The sequence below is a fragment of the Taudactylus pleione genome, unplaced genomic scaffold (assembly GCF_031769625.1).
Source record: "Taudactylus pleione unplaced genomic scaffold, aTauple2 ptg000019l, whole genome shotgun sequence".
Lineage (NCBI taxonomy): Eukaryota > Metazoa > Chordata > Amphibia > Anura > Myobatrachidae > Taudactylus > Taudactylus pleione.
This window is the reverse complement of record NW_028284421.1, coordinates 5,170,254-5,194,131: the sequence shown is the minus strand read 5'-3', so window position 1 is coordinate 5,194,131 and position 23,878 is coordinate 5,170,254. Positions and strand designations below refer to the sequence as shown.

At 43.9% G+C, this 23,878-nt stretch overlaps 1 protein-coding gene across 1 annotated transcript in view; it reads right to left on the bottom strand.

Annotated features, from left to right (window-relative positions):
- Positions 1-23,878, bottom strand: part of CGNL1 (cingulin like 1) — a 149,347-nt gene that overhangs the window by 67,458 nt on the left and 58,011 nt on the right. The window contains exons 5-8 of the mRNA XM_088445190.1: positions 18,938-19,039; positions 17,189-17,337; positions 14,898-15,042; positions 13,187-13,399 (exon numbers count right to left, since the gene is read on the bottom strand). Coding sequence (XP_088301316.1) covers positions 13,187-13,399; positions 14,898-15,042; positions 17,189-17,337; positions 18,938-19,039 — 609 coding nt within the window. The remainder of the gene's footprint in view (positions 1-13,186; positions 13,400-14,897; positions 15,043-17,188; positions 17,338-18,937; positions 19,040-23,878) is intronic.

Sequence of the window (23,878 nt, the reverse complement as noted above, 5' to 3'; positions counted from 1 at the left end):
TTCTTAGAAGCAATTTGCAACTACATTGTTGGGACAAATGTGTTACTATACTGCAACTTTGACATCAAAATAGATCACTAAACCAAGGCAACAGAATAAGCACTAGTTGCTTAGACCAATGTAATGTGCTGGGCTCTGCGTATCAGGTTTTCCCTTGTGGGGATTCAATGCAGGGGTGAAGCTAGGCTGTCACCTGTGGCAAAGGCTTCCCTTACATTCATTAACTTCACAACATCCAATATTAGCCTCAAAATTATCAAATAATTCAATATATGTACATTAACCTCCTAATTACCTTCCTCAGTCTCATAAAAAAAAAACCCTTCATCTTAATTAACCCCATTAAAGCATTAACCTTTATTCTTTTTAATACATTTCACAATCTATTCCCATTCCTCCCTATACCCTAATTTACCTGTTGGTAATCTGATCCTTTTATTGCAGCTACAGCAGCAAGACAGGTCTTGCTGAGCTGTAACATGCAGTGAGGTTAGTGGCTGAGGAGGCACACATGGAGATGGGTCCGATTGCTGGGAGCCTGTCTCCTCCCCTACTCACTGTGACTCTTCCCTCACTACACTAAACTTCAGTGTCCATTGATTTTCCTACCTGCATCACTGTGTCTTCTCTTGCTACTGCTGACTGAGCACCAATCTCTACACTGCAGTGCACTTCCTGGTCACATGACACATCCAAGGTGTCCATCAGTGCTCAAGGCATGCCCACCATACTTAGAGGCACGCCTCTATTAGCTCTCTTTCTGTGCAGCTAACTGCCCATGGTGTGCCCCACTCCCAGCAGTGTCTGAATATACAGACGCGAGGCTGAGCTTTTGCTGCCTCATGTCTCGTTTCGCTGCAGTCCCAGGGAGCTCAACAAAGCTGGTTAGTGTTAAACATAAGACTTTTATAAGTTCTAAATATATTCTTTGTATTATTCTAACCATTTTTATATGAAATCTCAGGAGTATGAGAGGGGAGGCTCTGCCTCCCCTGACTGCAAGTCGCTGGCTGTGAGTGAGAAGGAGGGGCCATCAGGAGGCTGACAGGGGCCGTGCAGCCGATTGCTGCAGTGCATGGCCCATGAAGGTGGACAGGAAAATACTGAGGATTCTCCTTTCTCCGAGCTACCTGGTTTACAAAATAATAAAATACTCTCTCTGCAGGGATTACGGCTCCAGCTCCCATTTTAGATCCCTATCTCTCCGACAGCCAGGGCACGTATCCAATCTGCTGCCTTCTTTGTTGTACTTCTGGGACTTTATGGGTACCTTGCAGTGCCAAGGATGGTTCATGGAATTTAAGTGAAATTACCTAAATGCCCATACACAGATTTAATAAACTAAACAGCATAGTAGGTTCTTTTTAGGTGTGCAATGTAGTAGTAAAAGAAAGTATGACACTATTTCCACTAATCCTGTAATGTATATGCATCACAAGCCCCACATGTGAGGGAATGGCCAAATGTATTTTGCTTAAGGCAGTATCTGATCTGATTTATAATTGAATATTGGCTGTTTTATTTCTTCTTCGGGGTCCATGGGGTCCACAGCCATTACGTTGGGTATGAATCCCGGTCACCAAACAGTTAATACAAACGAGCTCTGCTCCTAGGATGCACCGGGTTTCCTCCTCATATACCCCACCTCCTGCCTCAGGTAGCCAGTTCTTCCTGTTTGGTGTGTTCACCACATAGACAGTGGGACTGCTGGAGCAGTCCTGCAGACGAGTACAAAAAAAAAGTGTTTTACTCTCTATCTCAGCGGGTGGTCTGAGCTGTCCTGGAAGCAGCCTCGCACCTGATTGGAGGCGCACCGGCCATGCCCTGCAACTACCTCCTCCGGTGCCGCACCGCTAGCCTCGGCAGGTCCTTGGCAGGGGATTCGGCAGGGGCTTTCTGGCCCTGGACCACAACCGGATCAAGGGGATGGCAGGTAAGCAGGTGGTTGCGGCGGCCGCTGACGCCGGGACGACGTGGCGGTCCGGCCTCCGGCGGTGAGACTGGCCGGAGGCGCGCTGCAGTCAGGAGGCATACGGCTTGTTCTCCTAGCCTAGACCGCCGGGATTTGAAGTTCCTGACCAGCCGGGGCTTGTGGCGGTGGCCAGGTCAGTTTACTGGGCAGGTCCAAGCAGCATAGGGGAGGTACGCTTCCCCGGCGGCCCCTCCCCCAATCCACACGCTAGTTCAGTCCTCTGGCACAGTTGATTGTGGATTGCTCCTCCCAGCCTCCATATAGGGCAGCCAGAGTGTATGTCAGTTGCTCTCTGAACGCTGCTCCTACAAGAGGGACGCTGGGCAGTCTCCCTGTATACCTTGCCTACTGCTGGTCTAGGTTTTTACAGGGCTCTATCCTACCTAAGCTGAGGCTGATTATGGTAGTGAGAGCTTATATGCATATGGCTCGCAGAGTATTTATGCATGACATGTGATTGTTGTTTATGGATACTGTTTCTTCTGTAAAAGAACTGTAATTCCTGTATACTGTCACTGTCTCTCCCCTTCCCTTGCTATAGGTGTGTGGGTTGAGAGTAGAAAGCAGCACATATACACTCAGAACCAGTGGCATAGTGTTATGTCTAAGGAGTCTGAGGGTCAGGTGGCGGGAGCCCCGTTGCTGATATCCTGTGTAGCCTGCAAGGCAGGTTTGTCCCCACAGGACTTTCTACAAAATGGGCTTTGTGGGAACTGTTTCAGACAGGCACCACACCAATTAAGTTTGCCTGTTTCAGGCCCTGAGCCTCCTTGGGCATCATTTTCTCAGGTTATGGCTCAGGTGGCGGAACGGCTGGCTGCCCCGGTACCACCGGTTTGGGGTTTGCCTCAGCAGATGCATCCTATGCCCATGATGTGGCCGCCTTGGATGGACCCTGCTGCTGGTAAAGTTATGGCATCATCCTCTGGAGTTTTTCAGCCTCAGGCTGTCAAGCCAAAGCGGCCTAAATCTAGGCGCCATGTACCGCCTTACATGGGTGAGTACTCGAGTGCCTCCTCCTCCGAGGAACAGGCACAGGACTTTTCGCAGGAGTCTAGCTCCGAGGAGGGTGATGATCATTTCCCAGTAGCCGATGTCCCTTTTCTGATAAGGGTTGTAAAATCGGTGTTAAATATCGAGGAAGGGGATCTTCCGCTTAGGAAAGCCCCCCAGTTCAAGTGCCAAAAAGTGGTTAAGGCAGAATTCCCAAAGTCTGAACATTTATCAGAACTTATGGAGGAAGCCTGGGTCCGTCCGGATAAGAGAAGCCATTCTTCTAAAAGAATGGCGCTTCTATATCCTTTTCCAGCAGAGGACTGTGCCAAGTGGGAGAATCCACCATCAGTTGATGCGCATGTGGCACAGCTGATTAAACGTACCACTTTGCTAATCCCAGCAGTTTCGCTGAAGGAAACCACGGATAGGAGACTGGAGACTTGTCTCAAATCAATTTTTTCGCTGGAAGGAACGGCCACCCGCCCAGCTATGGCCACTGCCTGGGTAGCAAGAGCTATTGAGGAGTGGGCCAAGACTCTAACGGAGTCTTTACCAGATGCTTCTAAGGAGCAACTGGATATGATCTCCTTTATTAGAGAAGGGGCCTCTTATTTGGGTGATCCCGCCTTGGATGCAGGGATCTTTTCCTCTAAAGTTTCAGCTGAGTCCGTGGTGGCACGTAGGATCCTCTGTTTGAAGGATTGGAGGGAGATGTCGGGTCCAAAAAGGCCCAAGAATTCCTTCCATTCACAGGAGGTGTGCTCTTTGGTCCAGAACTGGACAAAATTGTATCCTCCATGGCAGCCTCAAAGACGGCAGGTTTACCATCAGCAACCTCGTCTAAATTGAGGAGGGCATCCTTTCGGGGGTTTCGGCCGCAGGTCAAGGCCAAAGGTCAGCCCTCAGTGAGATTTCCACCAAGAAAGGCAGGACCCAGGAAGCCCTGGCAGAACAAACGTCCAGGATCTAGGGTCCAGGATAAACCAGTGACCTGATGGGACGGGCCTCCCCCTGGGGGATCCCAGGGTGGGGGGCCGACTGCTTCGGTTCTCAGAGCCCTGGCACCTCACAATGGAGGATGCCTGGGTTCGGGGAGTTGTTTCCCGAGGGTACACCCTGACGTTTTGGAGGACTCCTCCTCAAAGGTTCTTTTATGTAAACCCACAGGTGGGTTCAGAAAGAGCTTTGGCCCTTCAGAAGGCTATTCTTGCCTTACTAGCATCAGAAGTAGTGATTCCGGTGCCAGAGAATTAGTTCCGAGAGGGGTTTTACTCCAATCTGTTCTTGGTTCTGAACCGAATGGGTCATACCGGCCTATTCTAAATCTGAGAGAGCTCAACAAATTTGTTCGAGCCCCCGGGTTCAGGATGGAAACATTGTGATCGATTGTGTTGGCAATGGAACAGGGGGACTATATGGTGTCCCTAGACATACAAGATGCCTACCTTCACATCCCAATCACACAGGCTCATCAAAAATGTCTTCGTTTTGCGGTAGGGGAGGAACATTTTCAGTTCCAGGCCCTGCCGTTTGGCCTGTCCACAGCCCCTCGGGTATTCACCAAGGTGATGGCAGTGATGATGGCATGCCTCAGGCGCCAAAGCGTCAGGATTTTGCCTTACTTGGACGACCTCCTGTTGCTGGGGCAGACCCCACAGCAGTTACAGGATCATTTGAGGCTGACAGTATCATGTCTGTACAGTCATGGCTGGATCATAAACTGGCAAAAGTCGTCACCCTGTCCGTTACAACAGATGTGTCATTTGGGAGCGAGATTGGACTCCGTGGTGCAGAGAATATATCTGCCGGAGGAGAAGATCCTTGCTCTACAATCACAAATATGCAGGTTGCTTCGCAACAGGCAAATATCCGTTCTAGTAGCCATGCAGGTCCTGGGGTCGATGGTGGCCACCTTCAGGATGGTGGAATACGCTCAATTCCACTCCAGACCACTGCAGCAATTCATTCTGTCTCGCTGGAACAAGGATCATCGCACGATCAGGTCCCAGCTGCTGCATCTCTCTCCAGAGGTACGGTTGTCCCTGACCTGGTGGTTGCAGACAAAGCATCTCAGGCAGGGTCGCCCCTTTTGGGTGTCGGATTGGACATTAGTCAAAACCGACGCCAGTCTTCAAGGTTGGGGGGCGATGACTGGGTCACACACTTTTCAAGAAAAGTGGTCAGTGACGGAAAGCCGGCTACCGATAAATATCCTGGAACTAAGAGCTATATTCAAAGCTTTAGTGCAGGCTCAGGAAATCTTAAAGGCCAGGTCGGTGCAGATACAGTCAGACAATCGCACCGCGGTCGCCTACCTAAAGCATCAAGGGGGCACGAGGAGTCGGGCCGCCTTGGCAGAGGTATCAAGAATCCTGGTATGGGCAGAGACTCATCTGCCCACGATATCTGCCGTGTTCATTCCAGGAATCCTGAATTGGGAGGCCGATTTTCTCAGTCGGCAAGAGATAAATGCAGGGGAATGGGCCCTACATCCACAGGTTTTTCGGAACCTTGTGGACAGATGGGGTCTACCAGAAATAGATCTGATGGCATCAAGAAGGAACAACAAGGTTCCCAGGTACGGATCCTGGACAAGAGATCCGAGAGCCGAGTTGTAGACGCACTGACAGTAAAGTGGCGTTACAAGCTGGTATATCTGTTTCCCCCATTTGCTCTTCTGCCCAGAGTGGTCAGAAAGATCAAACAAGAGGGCAGCACCGTCATATTAATAGCTCCGGCGTGGCTGAGACGGCACTGGTTCACAGATCTATGGTCTCTCTCCATAGACACTCCATGGCCTCTGCCATTGAGACCGGATCTGTTGCTACAGGGTCCCTGCTGGTACCCGGATCTTCATCGGCTATCTTTGACGGCATGGCTCTTGAGGCCTCCGTCTTGAGGGAAAAGGGGTTTTCCGAGTCTGTTATACGGATGATGCTGAAGGCACGGAAACCATACTCAGCCCGTATATATTATAGGGTTTGGCATACTTTCTTTCAGTGGTGTGAACTGAAAGGGTATGATCCACATAAATTCCTGATATCCAGAGTGCTGGATTTTCTTCAAAGCGGTCTGGAAAAAGGGCTACGCCTGGCCTCTTTAAGGGTACAGGTGTAAGCTCTTTCAGCCTGGTTCCAACATAAAATTGCTCTGAGACCGGATATAAAGACCTTTTTTCAGGGGGTGTTGAGGATTCAGCCTCCCTTCGTTTCCCCGGTTGTTCCGTGGGACTTGACTCTAGTTCTGAAGGTTTTACAGGCTCCTCCGTTCGAGCCTTTAAATTCAATAGACATCAAGTGGCTAACAGCAAAGACGGTATTCCTCCTTGCTATGGCATCTGCACGTAGTGTGTCGGATTTAGCTGCGCTTTCCTTCCGGGAGCCGTTCTTGATATTTCATCAAGATAGAGCAGTACTACATACTAGGGAGGGTTACCTTCCGAAAGTGGTGTCTAAATTTCATATTAATGAAGAAATAGTAGTTCCAGCATTTCAGGGCACAAGTCTCTCACAAGGTGAGGCTTCCCTGGATGTGGTCCATGCGTTGAGAATTTATGTTAAACGCACGAGCAAATGGAGGAAGTCAGATTCACTTTTTGTGCTTTATGGTTGTCATAAGCGTGGCTGGCCAGCCAATAAACAGACACTGGCCAGGTGGATTCGCATGGCAATTTCATTAGCTTATACACAGGCTGGTATGTGTGTGCCGGATTCAGTGACGGCACATTTTACTAGGGCGGTAGGTCCATCATGGGCGGCTCGCCGGGGTGCTTCTGCTGAGCAATTATGTAAAGCAGTCACATGGTCTTCCATCCATACCTTTGTCAAATTTTATGCCTTTGACACTTTTGCCTCTCAGGATGCCTCCTTCAGGTGTAGGATTCTCCTCTCTTCCGAGAGTCAGGAGCGTCCCCGCCCGTAGGGTTAGTGCTTTGGGATATCCCCAACGTAATGGCTGTGGACCCCATTGACCCCGAAGAAGAAAATAAGAGTTATGGTATAACATACCTTTGTTAACTCTTTTTCTTCGAGGTCCATGGGGTCCACAGGACACCCACCCAGACGCACCTGTAGTTCTGGGGGAGGTTTTCCGTAGTTTCTTCTCTTGAGAGTCTGGACTCGTAAGTATGGGTCTTTTCTTTCTTACCCTTTGTTTGTCTCTGCCTGCTTGAGCTTGGTAACGAACTGGCTACCTGAGGCAGGAGGTGGGGTATATGAGAAGGAAACCCGGTGCATCCTGGGAGCAGAGAGCTCATTTGTATTAACTGTTTGGTGACCGGGATTCATACCCAAAATAATGGCTGTGGACCCCATGGACCTCGAAGAAAAAGAGTTAACAAAGGTATGTTATACCATAACTCTTATTTTTAAGAGTATCTAAATTATTGTTTAAACTCAACAGAAGTGCTGCTTTATCCATTACGAATGTAAAGGGAATGATATGAAGTGAGAGGCTCCAGCTGCATTCATCATAGAACCACCAGTAACTACGGAACATTCCCAGATGTTAGATTCTTTATCATATCTAAGTAACATGTCTTATGATCAGTGTGTCCCAGCTCAAACAGAGGGTGTTTAGCTAGGCAGTCATGTTGGAACCATGTGTGTGATAATACAATATATTATATATTGATTCCAATGTGGTGTGTTGCGCTGCTCCCTCGCCTAGGAGACAGTTTGCTTTATGAAAAATTAAGGATTGAGTGAAAAATATCTTGTGGTTAAAAAAAAGGTACATGAGGAATGGTGAGAGACTAATTAACATGGCATGAAATTAAAAGGAGGCGATTAAGCTTAAAGACATTTGTACCCTGCAGTCCAGGATTTCTGGCAGCAAATCTGGTCTGACTATGGTTCTCGGCTTCTAGGTAACCCCCCGGCTAACCCCAGACTGTGCATATTTGGCCATGATTTTGAGGAACTTTTTGATGTCTCCTTTCAGAGATATGTTCTGGGACTTTCCACACTTGCTAAGGTAGACATTGCAAGGTTGTGGTTCGCTTCTTAGTACCCCGCCGTCCACAGGTGGCGGGTGTTAGTCAGTAATACTATTAACCATGAATGTAATCTACATGCCAACAGGAAAGCTACTCAGAAATTAATAAATGGGCTCAGTCTCGTATATTCTCTCTCCCACTTCTCCACACTATTCTACCATTTTACTAAAAAAAAATTATTTCCCTGCTCATCTGTTATTTATTTCATAGACTATACTCATAAATGTACTAATCTTTTCCTGTAATTGGTTGCTGCCATGTTGCACACTACTTGCAGGTTGCAACTGATATATACTCTCACTTTTTGTATTGACGGCTCTATTTTGCAACATTGTAATGGTCTGAATTTTTTTGTTTTGTTTAAAAAGTCAAATAACTCACTTGATTTAAAAAGCTTGAAGACATTTCACTTCATCTTATTTCACTCATTATTTTGCTTTTGTATGGCAAAGGGGCAAGTGAACACAATGTGACATAATGCATCTGGATGATTTGGTTTATTTCCACCTTCATGCAGATAGTTGTACTGTACTATTTGATTGTAATGACTAATTGGTCTTATGGAATATCAATTAGATCTGATGCTATATTTGAAATAAATCACGGGGCTTATTTATAGACATAAAAAAGGTATACATTTACAGGCAAGAGGGCTAAACATGTACAAACATAATAGACCGTGCACATTAAGAATCATGCTAAGTAACTCTAATATACACACTTTGCATTCCTAGCAAATCTGGTAAATGTCTACCGACTCTCATGTCTGCATCATACAACGTATGACTTTCCACAGCTTCTCAATTATGGGCATAGAAAAGACCAAGAACTGCTGATTCCAGTTTCCATGACACCTTAAAGGATGCGTTTAAATCTTTTACCTGGCACTGCCAACCTTAACAATGCTGCTCGAATCTCAAGATCATCTATCACCATTACCTGCCTCCATCTGTACACAGCAATCTGATCAGTCACACTACAGCCTGCCTGTCCAGCCTGATTAGATGCATAATTACATCTGCTTGTGGTATTACTACAAAATACAACAAAGACGCAATAATACTCAAACACTGAGCTATCTATAAATATTTTCCTACATTGATCTGTGTATGTGCTTATTGCAGTATAGGGGAAAAGGGGCAATAAAGTAGACACTTTCTTTCTATCTTCAAGTTGAAGTAGATCATTCAAAGCTGATCAGTTCCTATCCTAATCGGGATGCGGTCAATATCCCGATGGCGGGGATTCGGCGCTCAGAATGCAGGCGACGGAATTCCGACACTACCGGCATCCCGACCGACAGAATCCTGAAGGTTAAGTAGTGGAGGCTGGGGGGGAGGATTAGCGTTAGGGTTAGGCACTAGGGGGAGTGTTAGGGTTAGGCACTAAGGGGGGTGGGTTACGTTTAGGGTGCAGGGAAGGGGAGGTTAGGTTCAGGCACTAGGGGGGGAGAATAGGGTCAGGCACATGAGAGGGAGGGTTAGAATACTGACCGACAAGTGTTGGTATTGTAACCCTGTCGGGATGCCGGCGTATGGATTTTGACTGCCGGGATCCTGGGCGCGGGTATCCCATACCCATCCCATGTATCGCTTACTTTCCATTACCACATTGTCAGTAAATAACCTTCAATGTGTTGCTGACAAATCATCTTGCTTTGCCCATTTTTGTTATAAATCCATATTATTCACTGTGAAGCCTGTTAGTAATGTCTTGTGCATGAAGGTCAAAACAATGTTACCACATACAAATAATAGGTTGAGCTGTGCCAGTGGCAAACGCAGGATTTTGAAAGGGGGGTTTCCAAATAATTTCTTACAGAGCCAATGACAAAATAGTCTAACCAGAATAAGCCTGCAATATACACTTTATTGTGTACTTCAGGTGTTTTAATGTAAATAACAATAAATAATATAAATAACAAGGCATCTGGGCATAAAACTTGCACAATGTGATTTTTAGCAACTGCGCAGGTGCGAGAACCTCAGAAAGCCAGTACGGGAATTGTGTTACCCTGAGTGTATACACAATGATGCTGCTGCGATTGGATCAGATGGTATTGAAAATGGAGCGGCAGAGTGATGGGCGTTCCTGGGGGGTGACCTGAAGTGAACGCAAAAAGAGTGTCTCATGGGCATGTTATGGGAGTGTTGTGGGGTCATCAGTGAGAGCTGCTGTGTTCTCAGATTCAGAGCCGCAGCTACAGAGGTCATGTTTAGATGGAGAAACTGTGCCTAACTAGTCAGAGTAGGAACGCAGCAGGGCAATGGCGTAACTATACATTTTGCTCGCCACCTGCAAAAAAAAGTTTTGGGCGCCCTCCCCCCATGGCATTTTGATAATACTAATGCAGGGCCGTTTATAGGCAATTTGGCTCCTAGCGCGAACAGTTAAAAATGCGCCTCCATCCCCCTCAGTTTACATCCTTTGTCCTCCTTATAGTAATGCCCATTACACATTATGCTACACACCGCACAGCTAATTACACATTATGCCACATATAGTTATGCCTCTAACACCATTTTATTCCCCAGAGTAAGCCTTCAAATTACTTTTCAATTACCTTCTCATTGCCAGGGGTTTCATGCTCGTTGCCAGGGGTTATATGGGAGAAGATGCAGCTTTCAGCATCTTCTCCCGACTACTATGCACTGTGTTCCCTGACAGACACTAGAGGTCAAGTAGCACCTCTAGCGTCTGTCTCCTGTTAGGCGGCGGCCATTTTGGAGGGTATTTTCAGCAGATTCTATGCGGACAGCAAGTCCGCATGGAATCTGCAGCTCAGCGTCCCTTACCCGTCTAAGGAAGCAGCGGCTCGGCTATTTAGCAGCCCGGGGGGCACAAGGCACCCTGCCCCCCGGCCCAGCCCGACACTGGGCCAGGAGCAGTTTCCAGGTACTCAGAAACACCCCCTGTGTGCGCGCCTGTATGCTGGCTATTCAATGTCATCTGTGCTTTTTGTAATGTCTAGGTGAACATTTGGAGACTCACCCAGTTCTTGCTCAATGTTTTTGAAGCACCTCTAATCTCATGCTTAGCATTTCTAGGTACATAAGATAAGATATAATAAAGTGTATTTAACAGCTGTGCAGGAACGCAGTGAGCAGTGTAAGTGGTATGTTAGAGGAGTCACCGGCTAAGAAGATTTTTATTCCGATTGGAAATGTAACTATTCAGATTTCAGCAGATCTATAGAACAATTAGATATGTCTCATTGATTACATCTCAGATTCATTTCTGTATGTTTCTGTTCTACTCTTTGGAATCATCTATAAATAACTGAAGACTTATCATGTATAATTTATCAGGAACACAACTAACTTCAGACTCTATTCAATGCCAGAGCAGTGCTGTCCGGAGCCCTGCGCTGGTCTCGCCCCCAAGCCCATGACATTATGGGAGGGGCCACAAGAAGGAGAAGCATGTAGAGGTGCTCAGACGCTCAGGGTGTTTGCCAGGAGTGTCTGACACTGCACTCCTGGCCACAGGGTGCTGTTATAAGCACCCTGCCAGCCAAATCCAGGGGCAGTGATGGTGCCACCTCCAGGATCCTGCGTCCTGGGTGATGGCACCACTCGCAGACCCCTCACTACGGCTCTGACTTCATCACCAAGGCACAGAAGAAAAGGGTGTTCCCTCCAGCACACTGCAACAATATCAGCAAAAATACTTGAGCCCTACATGATAATAGAAATTCAGAGGTATTAGTTGCATACATTTGCAAATATATTAAGCGCCGGGCCAGCGTCAAGGCTCCTCTATATCGGTGTCCCTAACATTCAGGGGTTCACGTCTGAGGCGCAGGGCACCCCAAAAGATCCAGACAAGGACCATCCCCAGGGCATCACATGAAAAAAAGGAAAGAAGGTAAGAAGGTGATAGTGAAGTGTAAAGTATAGATGTGTAAAGATAATCAATAAGTGTTAATATAGTAAGAAAGAAATAAAATTACATGAATAATAAACAAACAGATAAAAAGGTGATGGAAAAGTATCTATGTGAGTTAAGTGGTGATGCCCTGAATAAGCCCAGCCAGAGCAACCCCGGGGGCCCCACGCCCAAACGCTCACCCCAAAATAATTAATGCTACCTAATAGTAGCACCCACTCTGGGTCATATAATTACATATTAATGTACTGCATAATAACAGCACTTATATAAATATATATAAGCCGAGAGCTGACTCACCTAGGAGGTACCCCAGAAACCTCCAAATGGCACTGGGTCACAGTTACACATAATTCCTCTGCACATGCTTCGAGGCCTGCATATGTAACTAAGAGCAATTACGGGTCACTCAGAGTTGTATGGATCTCAGTCGCATGTTGACGTACAACCAAGTGGGTGTAACTAGGCAGCAAATGGGCGTTCACACATATGTGTTCTGTGGGCACGTAAACAGAATTTCGGGTTATTCAGGGGCAAGCATGTGCAGAGATACACCTGACATCAGACTGATCATGGATAAGGCTTATATAAATGCATGCTGATGATACGGACAGCTGCTTTCACAACCAGATGGATGGGGGCGGTGCGGTCGCAAACATGTGTCCGACTCAGGCTGAATACAGACGGAGGTCCGCATTCATTTCCAAGCATTGAGAGCGGCGATGTTCAACTATTAATCATGCCCTAAATGTCATTTACCGCTATTATGGCTGATTTAATATAACTAGAATAATAACTTATCCCTGGGATAAAAATATATAGCTTAAAAATAAAATAATAAATAAGAAAAGTTGGAAAAAAAGTTATTCATTAAAATTTATTCAAAGAATACTTGTTACATGAGCTTCCAAAAAAGAAAAAAAAAAAAAAGTCACTGCCAGCGGAAACCCTTAGATGTATAAGACAATATGATACAGGCCCCGTTTTCAGCAGTGATAGGCATTTTTGCCCTTTGATAAGTCATCCCTGATGTCTCAGTAGGTAGGTCAGAAGCACTATATTCGTAGATTGTGCAAATCATTTTATACCTACCTTGGTCTACTTTTCAAATCACTTTGTAGGAGTAGGAACACATAAAATTATAGCATTTTAGATTTGGTTCCTTAAATGGCATAAAAGCCACAATGTGCAGAGTGAAGTGTAGATAGCAATATACACTGACTATAGAGGGAATACAAAACTGCACAAATATGATGACCAATAGCTACAAATAATCTTTCCAAGTAGAAGTAAGAAATAATAAGTAATTAAGTAGAAACAATAGTGTGAGTCACCTTAATTGCCACTTCCAGACTCTCTCGCATCTTCTTCAGTTCCCGCTCATATTTCTCTTTAAGCTTATCAATCTCTTGATCGTGGGTGGATACCTCTTCTTTCAGTGCTCCCTTTAAGGCAGTGAGTTCACGTTCTCTCTTCTTTAACAGATCTTCTTGTTCTTCTTTTGCAATTAGCAGCTCTTGGACACCTTGTTTCATGAGTATGAGCTCCTAAAAATTAATCCCCGGAAATGAAAAGAAAATAATACACACAAACTGCAGGGAGGTTTATTTTAAGTCATAAGAATGTAAAACCTTCATAAATGAATCCATAAAAGAATATTACCATAACCCAGGCCTGTACAATTACACAAACATTAATTCTGCAATCTATTGATACCATGAAATGAGATTGAGCCTTTTTCATGCACCTAGAGCAGTGGTTCTCAAACTCGGTCCTCAGGACCCCACATAGTTCACTTTTTCCAGGTCACCCAGCAGGTGCACAGGTGTACTCATTACTCACTGACATGTTTTAAAAGATCAACAGGTGCAGCTAATTATTTCACTAGTAATTATGTGAGGAGACCTGCAAAACATGCACTGTTTGGGGTCCTGAGGACAGAGTTTGGGAACCTGTGACCTAGAGCATGGATGGGCAATAAACGGCACTCCACCTGCTGTTGAGTTTTAGCATGCCCTGATAGAAAAAAGAAACTGTGGCAGGACATACTAGGACTTGTAGTCCCAAAGCAGCTGGAAGGCCGCCTATTGCCCACCCCTGACCTAGAAATAGATTTTGAAACCCAAAGGAAACAATATAACTTATTATCACCATAGTACATATATTAAAAAGGGACATCTTGCCGTTATGATGCATTTTCCCAAACTCATGACCTACTGTACATACATTAACAAAACATTTCTGTTAGTTTAGGTTAAAAAAATACAAAATTGTAACATTTCAATTTCTATTCAAGTAGTAGTAATTACTTGAAAAATAGAAACCACTGTTTAGTAGCAAATAATTCCTCAGTATTCTTATATTATATGGCCTTTCTTATGACCAATATTCTTATATTATATTATGTGACTTTCTTGTCAAAAACAGCTGCACTCATATACTGGCTTCCGATTGGCTGAATTGAAACCCTGGAATTTATCAATGTAAGAGTTATGTGAACTGTCTGGCGAAACTTTTAACCATCTACCAGAACCTATGAGTTCTGATTCAGACTTAACTGTGAAAGTGGATTCCTTGTTTATTATTTAGGTCCTCCGTGGGACTTTTATATTTGAGCAGAACTACACGTACAGTATATACTCAAAGAGGGACCAATCAGACACTGTATAAAAAAAAAAAAAAAAACACACAGTTGAAATAGAAAAATATGTATCGAAGAAAATGGCATTCGTGACCCCCTGACATCATAAATGCGTCCAACTGAGTTTCAAAAACGCACCAATGTAGACTATAAATACAATTCACAATCAACATCGATGTTGTGTTTCTGGGCCGAAATCACACATTTACTAATAGACAATTTTTGATTTTTTTTTTTTTTAAGCATTAGTAAATGGGTGATTTAGCCCCAGAAACACAACAACTTTATTGGTTAAAATCGACCTTCAGTAAGTATACCCCATAGTATTCATTACAAATACACAATATAAATATACTGTGTTTTTAGTATGGTCATAATTGCATTCATGATCTGCATGAACTGACCTCTATCAAAGCCTCCCTCTCCCCATCATCATCATCGACGGAGCGCTTTGCACTGTCCAATTCATCATGCATCTCCGACAGCTGTTCCTGCAGGTCTCTGATCTCCGTCTGATACTGCTCCTGCTCCATCTTCAGCTCAAACAGCCTATCAAGGGCAACAAGCGGCAGTCAGGAAACAATTAAAAATAAAAAATAAAAAGTGACCAGACACTTACATGTAGACATTACTTGGCACAGCGAATGAAAGCTTTAGTTCAGTGGTTCCCAAACTGTGCGCTGTGGCACCCTGGGGTGCCTCGGGACACTTGCAGGGGAGCCTCAGGTTGGTGGTCCAGCACCGAATCAAATTATTTATGGTCAATGTAATGTAAATATGTGGGCAAACAGAAGTGCAAATCTGTCCACCACCACATAACTGAGCCTAAAGCTGGCCACACACTAGACCAACTTACATCCAACCAGCCAACTAGTTGATTGGTTGGAATGAAAATCTGGTAAGGTATGAAAGCAAATGACAATCAGCAATTTGCTCCCAAACGCCGGAAAATGGACTAAAAACTGTTGTTTGAACAAATTGTTTTGATCAAACATTTAACAAACTTGTCTGACGACCATTTTCATCTGTTTTCTGCCATTTAGTAGCAAATTGCTGATCATCATTTACTCCCATACGTTACCAGATTTCATTCCAACCAATCAACTAGTTGGCCGGTTGGATGTTGGTCTAGTGTGTGGCCAGCTTAAGGATGACCAGTAAGCACAATTTACTTCACTTTAATACTTTTTATTTTGGACTTCTCAATAACAAACTTAAATTTAGGGGTGCCGTGAAAACAATGCTGATACTGTAGAGCGCCGTGATTCAGAAAAGTTTGGGAACCACTACTTTAGTTGGTAGATTAGACAAAAGCACTGTGCCATTTGTGCACTTGCAGGTTTGGTTGCTCAGCTTCTTAGATGAACTGGATCTGTGAATGCTCTTGCAGGATAAAACTGCACACAACCAGTCCTTCAGGCATCAGGCCCAACAAGAGATGTAGCAAAACCTTCTAAACAAGGTGGAGAAGTTGTCCATAGCAACCAATCAGCTGCTAGCTATCAATGCATATCAGTGCATATAATAAAATGATAGCCAGAAGCTGACACATGACATACAGTAATGTAAGGCCAATTTGGTTATAATTTATCAAATAGAGCTGGGCAGTTCTCATTAGTTTACCATCAGATTACCTTACATTTTTGGTTTGTGCATAAGTTTTTAATTAAGCAACATCACCCAAGTCTGAGATGTATTCTCAGAGCATTTGTGATTCATACCTACTAAAAAAAAAAAAAAAAAGAAAAAAAAAAGAAAAAAAAAAAAACAGAACACAAACAACTTATCCTTGAATCAATAAAACAATAAAAGACTTGTCAATGGTAACGGAAATATAAATCAGTATATTTAGTAAAAGTTGCAGTAAGGTCTGCAAAACCCAATACACTATGGTCTGAGGATGGAAAGCCTCTTTACTAAATAGACTATGTTCTACCAAATATACTTTATACATTATTCAATTATATGAAAATGGTAGTATACTTATTATTATTTTTTTTTTTTTAAGATTTACAATATACTGTAGGTGAGGAGGGTTACTTGCACACTAATGAAAAACCAGATCCACATCCAGGAAGTATACAGCGTATAAATCAGGGGAACATTTCAGCTAAAAATACTATTTCCATATTTCTTTCGCCTCTTCTAGACTTTTTATTTTTCTGCTCCAACTATATGTACATTTTCATTTCAGTCTTAAAAAGTAATTACCCATCTGTCTATATTTATTATACCTTATTGATATATGAATTTTGTAATTTACACTGTAGACGCCTCTTTGGCAAGTACCCCTGTCCCCAATGGACCTTACTAATAAGATGAAGTTGTTACTGTAAATATATTTTTAAACAAAGTAAATGGAAATTGAAGCTAAATATTAGTTTTAGCTGTAAATGAAAAGATGATTGAGCAGACAGTCCTGCCCTGTAAGCACCCAATGGTATGATTCCAATGTGCACTATTATACACCGGAGTATGTTGATGAACTTGTCAATCAATAGAAATGACAAACAGAACCCTAAACTGACACGCCACCAATGTTGAAATAAAGTCTTTGGGAAAGTTGCTGGAAGTGTATCGTTTTTTGTTTGTTTGTTACGTTACATCACTTTATCCATTATGAAAACAGTACCTCAGACCATATAAAGACCAGGAATGTGGCACAACAATATATGAATGTTTAAGTTAAACTTACTCTTCTAAATGTTTTCTTAATTCTTTCTCGCTCTCCCCCAGTTTCCCACGAAGAACTAAATTTTCTTCCATAGTGTGTTCAAGTTGTTCCTGGACATCTTTCATGTTTGCCTTTGTCTTTTTCTTCTCTTCTTTGTTGTTTTCCTGATTCTAGATGCATTTGGTAGAAAGAATGGGATAAGTAGAAATCAACATTAATAAAGCCATAAAGACAAACATTTTTCAATAGTTGGCACAAAACCTTAATGGTGCATACACACGGTCAGATTTTTCCTTCAGATATGAACGATAACGATTTAAAAATCGTTCAGTCGTTCATATCTGAAGGAAAATCTTACATATCTGACATGCCTGAATGATGGACGATCAACGATGCGCGTTCCCGTTTGTCAGATAACGATATCTGACATCTGATGGGTTTGCAGTCAGACTTGGACGATTCCATTCATTTTAATGCAGTCAAAAATCGTTCAATCGTTCAAAACTTTGGTAAAATCGTTCAGTCGTTCATCTGACAAGTCTGACAAATCTGACCGTGTGTATGCACCATAACAAAGATCTAACATCATTATCAACTCATGGTCACTAAGGATGGCCTGCCATATAGCCCAGGGGTGGGGTACCTTTTTTCTGCCGAGGGCCATTTTTATATATATATTATTTGCGGGCCGGGTAAGGCCCAGGCCCCCTCTGTGTGGCATCACTTGGGGCGTGGCCACAATCGCCGGTGATTACAGCAATGCCCGGAGCATCCTGAGGATGCTCCGGAGAGCTGTAAGAGCAGTGCTGTGACCATCTGAAGTGCCCTAAGGACGCTCCAGGCGGCACTGCTGCATAGATTCTGGCTGCAGGGTGCCATTCTGGGCACCCTGCTAGCCAGATGAGGCTAGCAGAAAAAATCTCAGAGGGCCAGACCAAATGATTACGGGGGCCTTCTATGGCTCCCAGGCCTGAGGTTCCCCATACCTAATATAGCCCAATATGGGCACTCCTAGCATATTATTCTGTAATTTACACATACTGCAGCTGCATAAATAGAATTATTGTTATTAATAGGCAGCAGGTTTATCAGTTTTACGGAAACAGGCACCAAAATGAAGAGTGAGAATACTTCATAATACATGACACTGGATCCCTACACACATCTGATGTTCCAGCAACAAAGCATAAACCATTTATAAAGGTGTCTCAGATGTGTCAGCAGCTCATAGTGAATGGATAGGCTGCATTCTCAGAAAGTGGTACAGATGTGTCCACATCCACCTATCCTCAAGTTACACCAAATAGCCCAGTTTGGTGTGCCACAGATTTTGCCACTAAGCCGTGCCAAGCATCCAGCTACCAAATGTGTGTCATATACGCATTAATGAGGCAAAGGTACAATGCACAAGTTCCCTGGATACCGGCACTGGCACTGCATGCAGCAGCTGCACGACTTGGATGTTAAAAATGCAAAAGACTGAGGACCGATATGAGTGAGCCGTGCCATGATCCCACCAGGCAGCATTGTGCTTAATCTGTGAGTTTATACCAACTTTATTGCAACAAAAATACTAATTCTAAATACCTAGTACACTACAAGTGACTTTGGATGTAGCCGTGATGCAACACAGACGCTAAATTAAGAAAGAAGTTAGAAAGCTTGGAAATCACTACCTGTGGTGGAGCGTCAAAGTTCAAAAAGGATAGGACACATCTGTATTTAATAATGACACCTATATGGCAGTGAAATAGGAACGTGCCTTAGTACCTTAAATTGCTCATTAAGCTTTTTCTGGAGGTCACAAAGCTTCTTTTCCAGCTCATTTTTCTGATCAGACAGAATCTTGATTTCTGCTGCTGGATCGGGAGTCTGAAAGTGTCAGAATGCTTAATTTTATGCACATTGACTATAAATCAACAGTTTGTTCATTCATATTAGTTTTTCAATTAATAGGTTATTAAAAGCTCAATTGCACTTATGACAGTCATTGCGTGTAAACATTTTACATTGAAAATCTAAAGCGAATGCAGACATAAATTGAAAATTCAGTGTTGGATTGAAAATCTAGGATCATAATGCCACAATAGACACATCTCTGATGAGGGATGGTTCTAGGGGTGGGCTATCAGGGCCATTGAAGGGAGGCTCCATTTGCCGGGCGCCTGCTGAGATTTGTTACCAGTGGGCACCTGGCACCTTCCTTGCAGCGGCAGCTGAAAGCTGGAGCTCACTCCTGAGCTCCTGCTTCTGCAGAGAGCACTATGGGAGAGACGTCATGACTTCTCTCCCATAGATCCGAGGAGCGGTCGGACTGGACGCAGGAGCGAGGCTTAACGTAAGTATTGGGTTTGTATTTTAGAAGCACTAGCACTTGGGGCATTAATATAGGGGGCATTACCACTGGGGGCACCACTAATGGGGGCATTACTATAGGGAGCATTACCAATGGGGGCACTACTAATGGGGGCACTATGTGTAATTACTATAGGGGGCATTACCAATGGGGCACTACTATTGGGGACATTACTACTAGGGGCAATACTATAGGGGGCATTACCACTGGGGGCACTACTAATGAGGGTATTGTGTAAGGGGCTCCACTGCTGTGGGCATTGCATAAGGGGCACTACTACTGTGGGCACTGTGTATAAGGGGCACTAATTTGGGCATTGTGTAAAAGGGGCACTACTGTGTGTCATAACATGAATAAGGGACTACTGTGTGGCGTAATTTGAATTGGGGATAATGTATTATAAAGGGCATTACTGCGTGTGGCATAATGTATTATACAGGGCATTACTGCGTGTGGCATAATGTGTTATACAGGGCATTACTGCCTGTGGCATAATGTGTTATACAGGGCATTACTGCCTGTGGCATAATGTGTTATACAGGGCATTACTGCCTGTGGCATAATGTGTTATACAGGGCATTACTGCCTGTGGCATAATGTGTTATACAGGGCATTACTGCCTGTGGCATAATGTGTTATATAGGGCATTACTGCATGTGGCATAATGTGTTATACAGGGCATTACTGCATGTGGCATAATGGGTTATATAGGGAATTACTATGTGTGGCATAATGTGTTATACAGGGCATTACTGCATGTGGAATAATGTGTTATACAGGGCATTACTGCGTGTGGCCTAATGTGTTAAAAAGGCTATTACTGTGTGTGGCATAATGTGTTATACAGGGCATTACTGTGTGTGCCATAATGTGTTATATAGGGCACTACTGCCTGTGGCATAATGTGTTATATAGGGCATTACTGCATGTGGCATAATGTGTTATATAGGGAATTACTATGTGTGGCATAATGTGTTATACAGGCCATTACTGCGTGTGGTATAATGTGTTATACAGGGCATTAATGTATTATAAAGGATTTGTAAGCTTGCGAGCAAGGCCCTCTTACACTTATGTATGTCATGTATGTATGTCTTTGACAACCCAGTATAATGTTAATCTTGATTCAAATTGTAAAGCGCAACGGAATTTGCTGCGCTATATAAGAAACTGTTAATAAATAAATAATAAATAAATAAATTTGTTACTGACTGCGCTCTCCCCTTTTGTGGGTCTGTCTGCGTTGTGAAGATATAAATTACTTCATCTATAATCATGCATACAGTGTGTTCTTATGCAATCACAATGTACGCAATGTATAGGTTATTGAGTAATTTATCACAATGTATATGTTGTTCTGCAGATGTTAATAACACATTAGTAACCAATGTCACTGATCAGCAGTAATTTTTGCTCCAAAGCTGCCTGGTTACTGATGTCTAACACAGGTTGTAGTGGTACCTTAAGTCACGGTTGGAGAGCGGCGTCCCTATACATTGCGTACATTGTTCTTGCATGAGAACATACTGTATGCATGATATACTGCCCACATAGGCACTGTATTATTACATGTTGGTGTACGATAAACACAGCAATAAAAGAATATTTACCCAAACTAGTGTCTAAATTGTTTAATGATAAGTACAGGTATAGATGAAGTAATTTATATCTTCACAATGCAGACTGGTCCACAAAAGGGGAGAGCGCAGTCAGTAACAAATCCTTTCGTTCTAAGTTATACCTCTAGGTCAGGGCGACCTATATCTTACTGCAGCACACCCCGAACCATTACCAAAGATCCAGTGAGCAGGGTCACCGACATATTGTCCAATGTATTATAAAGGACATTTCTGCATGTGGCATTATGTATTATACAGGGCATTACTGCGTGTGGCATAATGTTTTATAAAGGGCATTACCACATGTGGCATAATGTTTTATAAAGGGAATTACTGCATGCGGCATAATGTTTTATAAAGGACATTTCTGCATGTGGCATTATGTATTATACAGGGCATTACTGTGTAAGACATACTGTGTAAGGCGCATTACTGAACATGGCAATTATTCACCGTGAGGGGAGAGCTTGGGGGAAGCCCAGCACCTTCGTAAGTGTTGGTCACGCCTCAAAGTGTGATGAATTGGGGGAGTTCCGCAAGGACTCGCCCCCTCCCTGGTCGGCCATGCCCCTTTCTGGAAGCGTGCACACCTTAGGTGCACGCTGAGGAACAGAGTCTATAATGTTGTATCTCTTTTTTGGGGGGGGGGGAGGGGGAGGGGCAACTGGGAACCCTGATCTCCACAATATCTAGAACCGGCCCTGATGCTGATCACCAATAGAAAAACTGGATCGGCAGTAGAGACCATTCATGTCTGCCACTTACTGCTCAGTGTTTTTATTTTTCCATAAGGCAGCATGTTCCCAGTCCGCACAAACCACCAATACCGGGCCTGCACCAAATACGAGGAGACACTCATGGCAGCATGAATACCAGACCCCAGGTCAGTATACCAAGCTTAATTTAGGATACCCCACCACTGTGAGGGGTCTTTGTGATGGTAGCCAGTGATACACAGTACAGACATCTTTTTCTTCTTTTTAGTATAAATTTTGAATTGTCCTTGCAGTGAAAGCAAACACTCTGGGCCTGATTCAGAGCCGCTCGTAAGCGGCCGCTCGTTCACTCCGAGCGATGTTCGCACATCTGCGCATGGGTATGGGTTTTAGTACGCATGTGCGAACCAGTCAGTGCAGTCGAAAATCGTGTGCTCGCAAAATAGCAAATGCCTGCTAATTTGAGTGACAGGATGAGGCGTTTGTGGGTGGTAACAGGGGAAGGTGCTTGAAAACGGGGAGTGGAGATCCGAACGCAGGTGTGCCAAAAGGTCAAAACGGGCGTTTTATGGGTGTGCATAATTAACAAAGCAGCGTCATCGGCCACGTCAGTTGGGTGTCTTTTAGCCAGAACTGCTCGCATGATTGTGGTAGGAAAATGCAACCACAAGAATAGCGAGCCGTTCATTCGCCTTTCGATGTCCTCGATTAATCTAATAAATAGCGGAGATGACGTATGATGCGAGTGGCCAGGGGGCGTTTTTTACAAAAAAACGTCCGCATGTTTTGTTCGCTCGCTCAAATATTGAGGCGTCAACAGACCGCAAAGAACGAAAGGTCAATTTAAATAGCCAGCCCCTTTTTCTGGACGAGCGAGCGCAAATAGCGTCCGGCTCTAAATCAGGCCCTCTGCCACTTTGCTATCTTGTGTGCATATGCCATCTTCCTGAATAGCACTGGGAAAATGGTACCACGAAAGAGAAGGGACCCAACTGCCGACACAAGGCAAGATGCGAGGGGTAGGGGAAGAGCACGCTGGACACAGGCTCCCTGGGGAGTTAAAACACCCCTGGTACTCGCACCTTTTTATGAGTACCAACAAATTTTACATTGAAAAAACAAAACAAAACTTTAAACATTGAAAGTCAACAAAATTTACCTTTTCAATAAATAAGTAAAAATGACACTTAAGCTACCATATACTACTGTATTTCTGTATGCTTTTTCTTTATTAGATGTTGTAACAAGCTGCAACTACAAGACTACCTAGTAACTTCTAATATGTGGACATTTAACTTTACTCATTATTACTTTGCTTTTATTTCTTCTTATATTACCGTAACTAAAGTTTAGGATTAACTTTTGCATTTCTGTGGCCAAATTGGATACATCCAGCGATCCACCATCTATGGTGCACTAATTAGCATAGTGAGCTGGTGATCACAGAGGGTAGAGTGTAGAACAGAAATTCCCACTACAGCCCTAACTGTGTGGAGTTTGTATATTCTCCCTGTGCTTGCGTGGGTTTCCTCCAGGTGCTCCGGTTTCCTCCCACACTCCAAAAATATACTGGTAGGTTACTTGGCTCCCAGCAAAAATGAACCCTAGTATGTAAGCATGTGGTAGGGAATATAGACTGTAAGCTTCACTGGGGCAGAGAGCGATGTGAGTGGCCATATATACTCTGTACAGCACTGCGGAATATGTGTATGCTATATAAATAACTGGTAATAAATAAATAATGCCAATCACATATTTATCAGGCCAGTTATTTTGTGGCCAATTTGCTCTAAAGGTCAATCTGTGCGGGTCTGGGTGGGATGCAGTAACCATGTCAACATTCAAAATGTCGACAGTTATGATGTCGTTACTGCCATCTTTAGAATGTCGGCATGTTCACAATGTCGACATTTGAATGTGCAGAATGCAACATTAGGGTAAGAGTGCAGGGGGAGGGGTGAGGGTATCGGAACTCTGTATCACCTGACGCCGACAAACCCAGAAGACACTGCTGCACTTC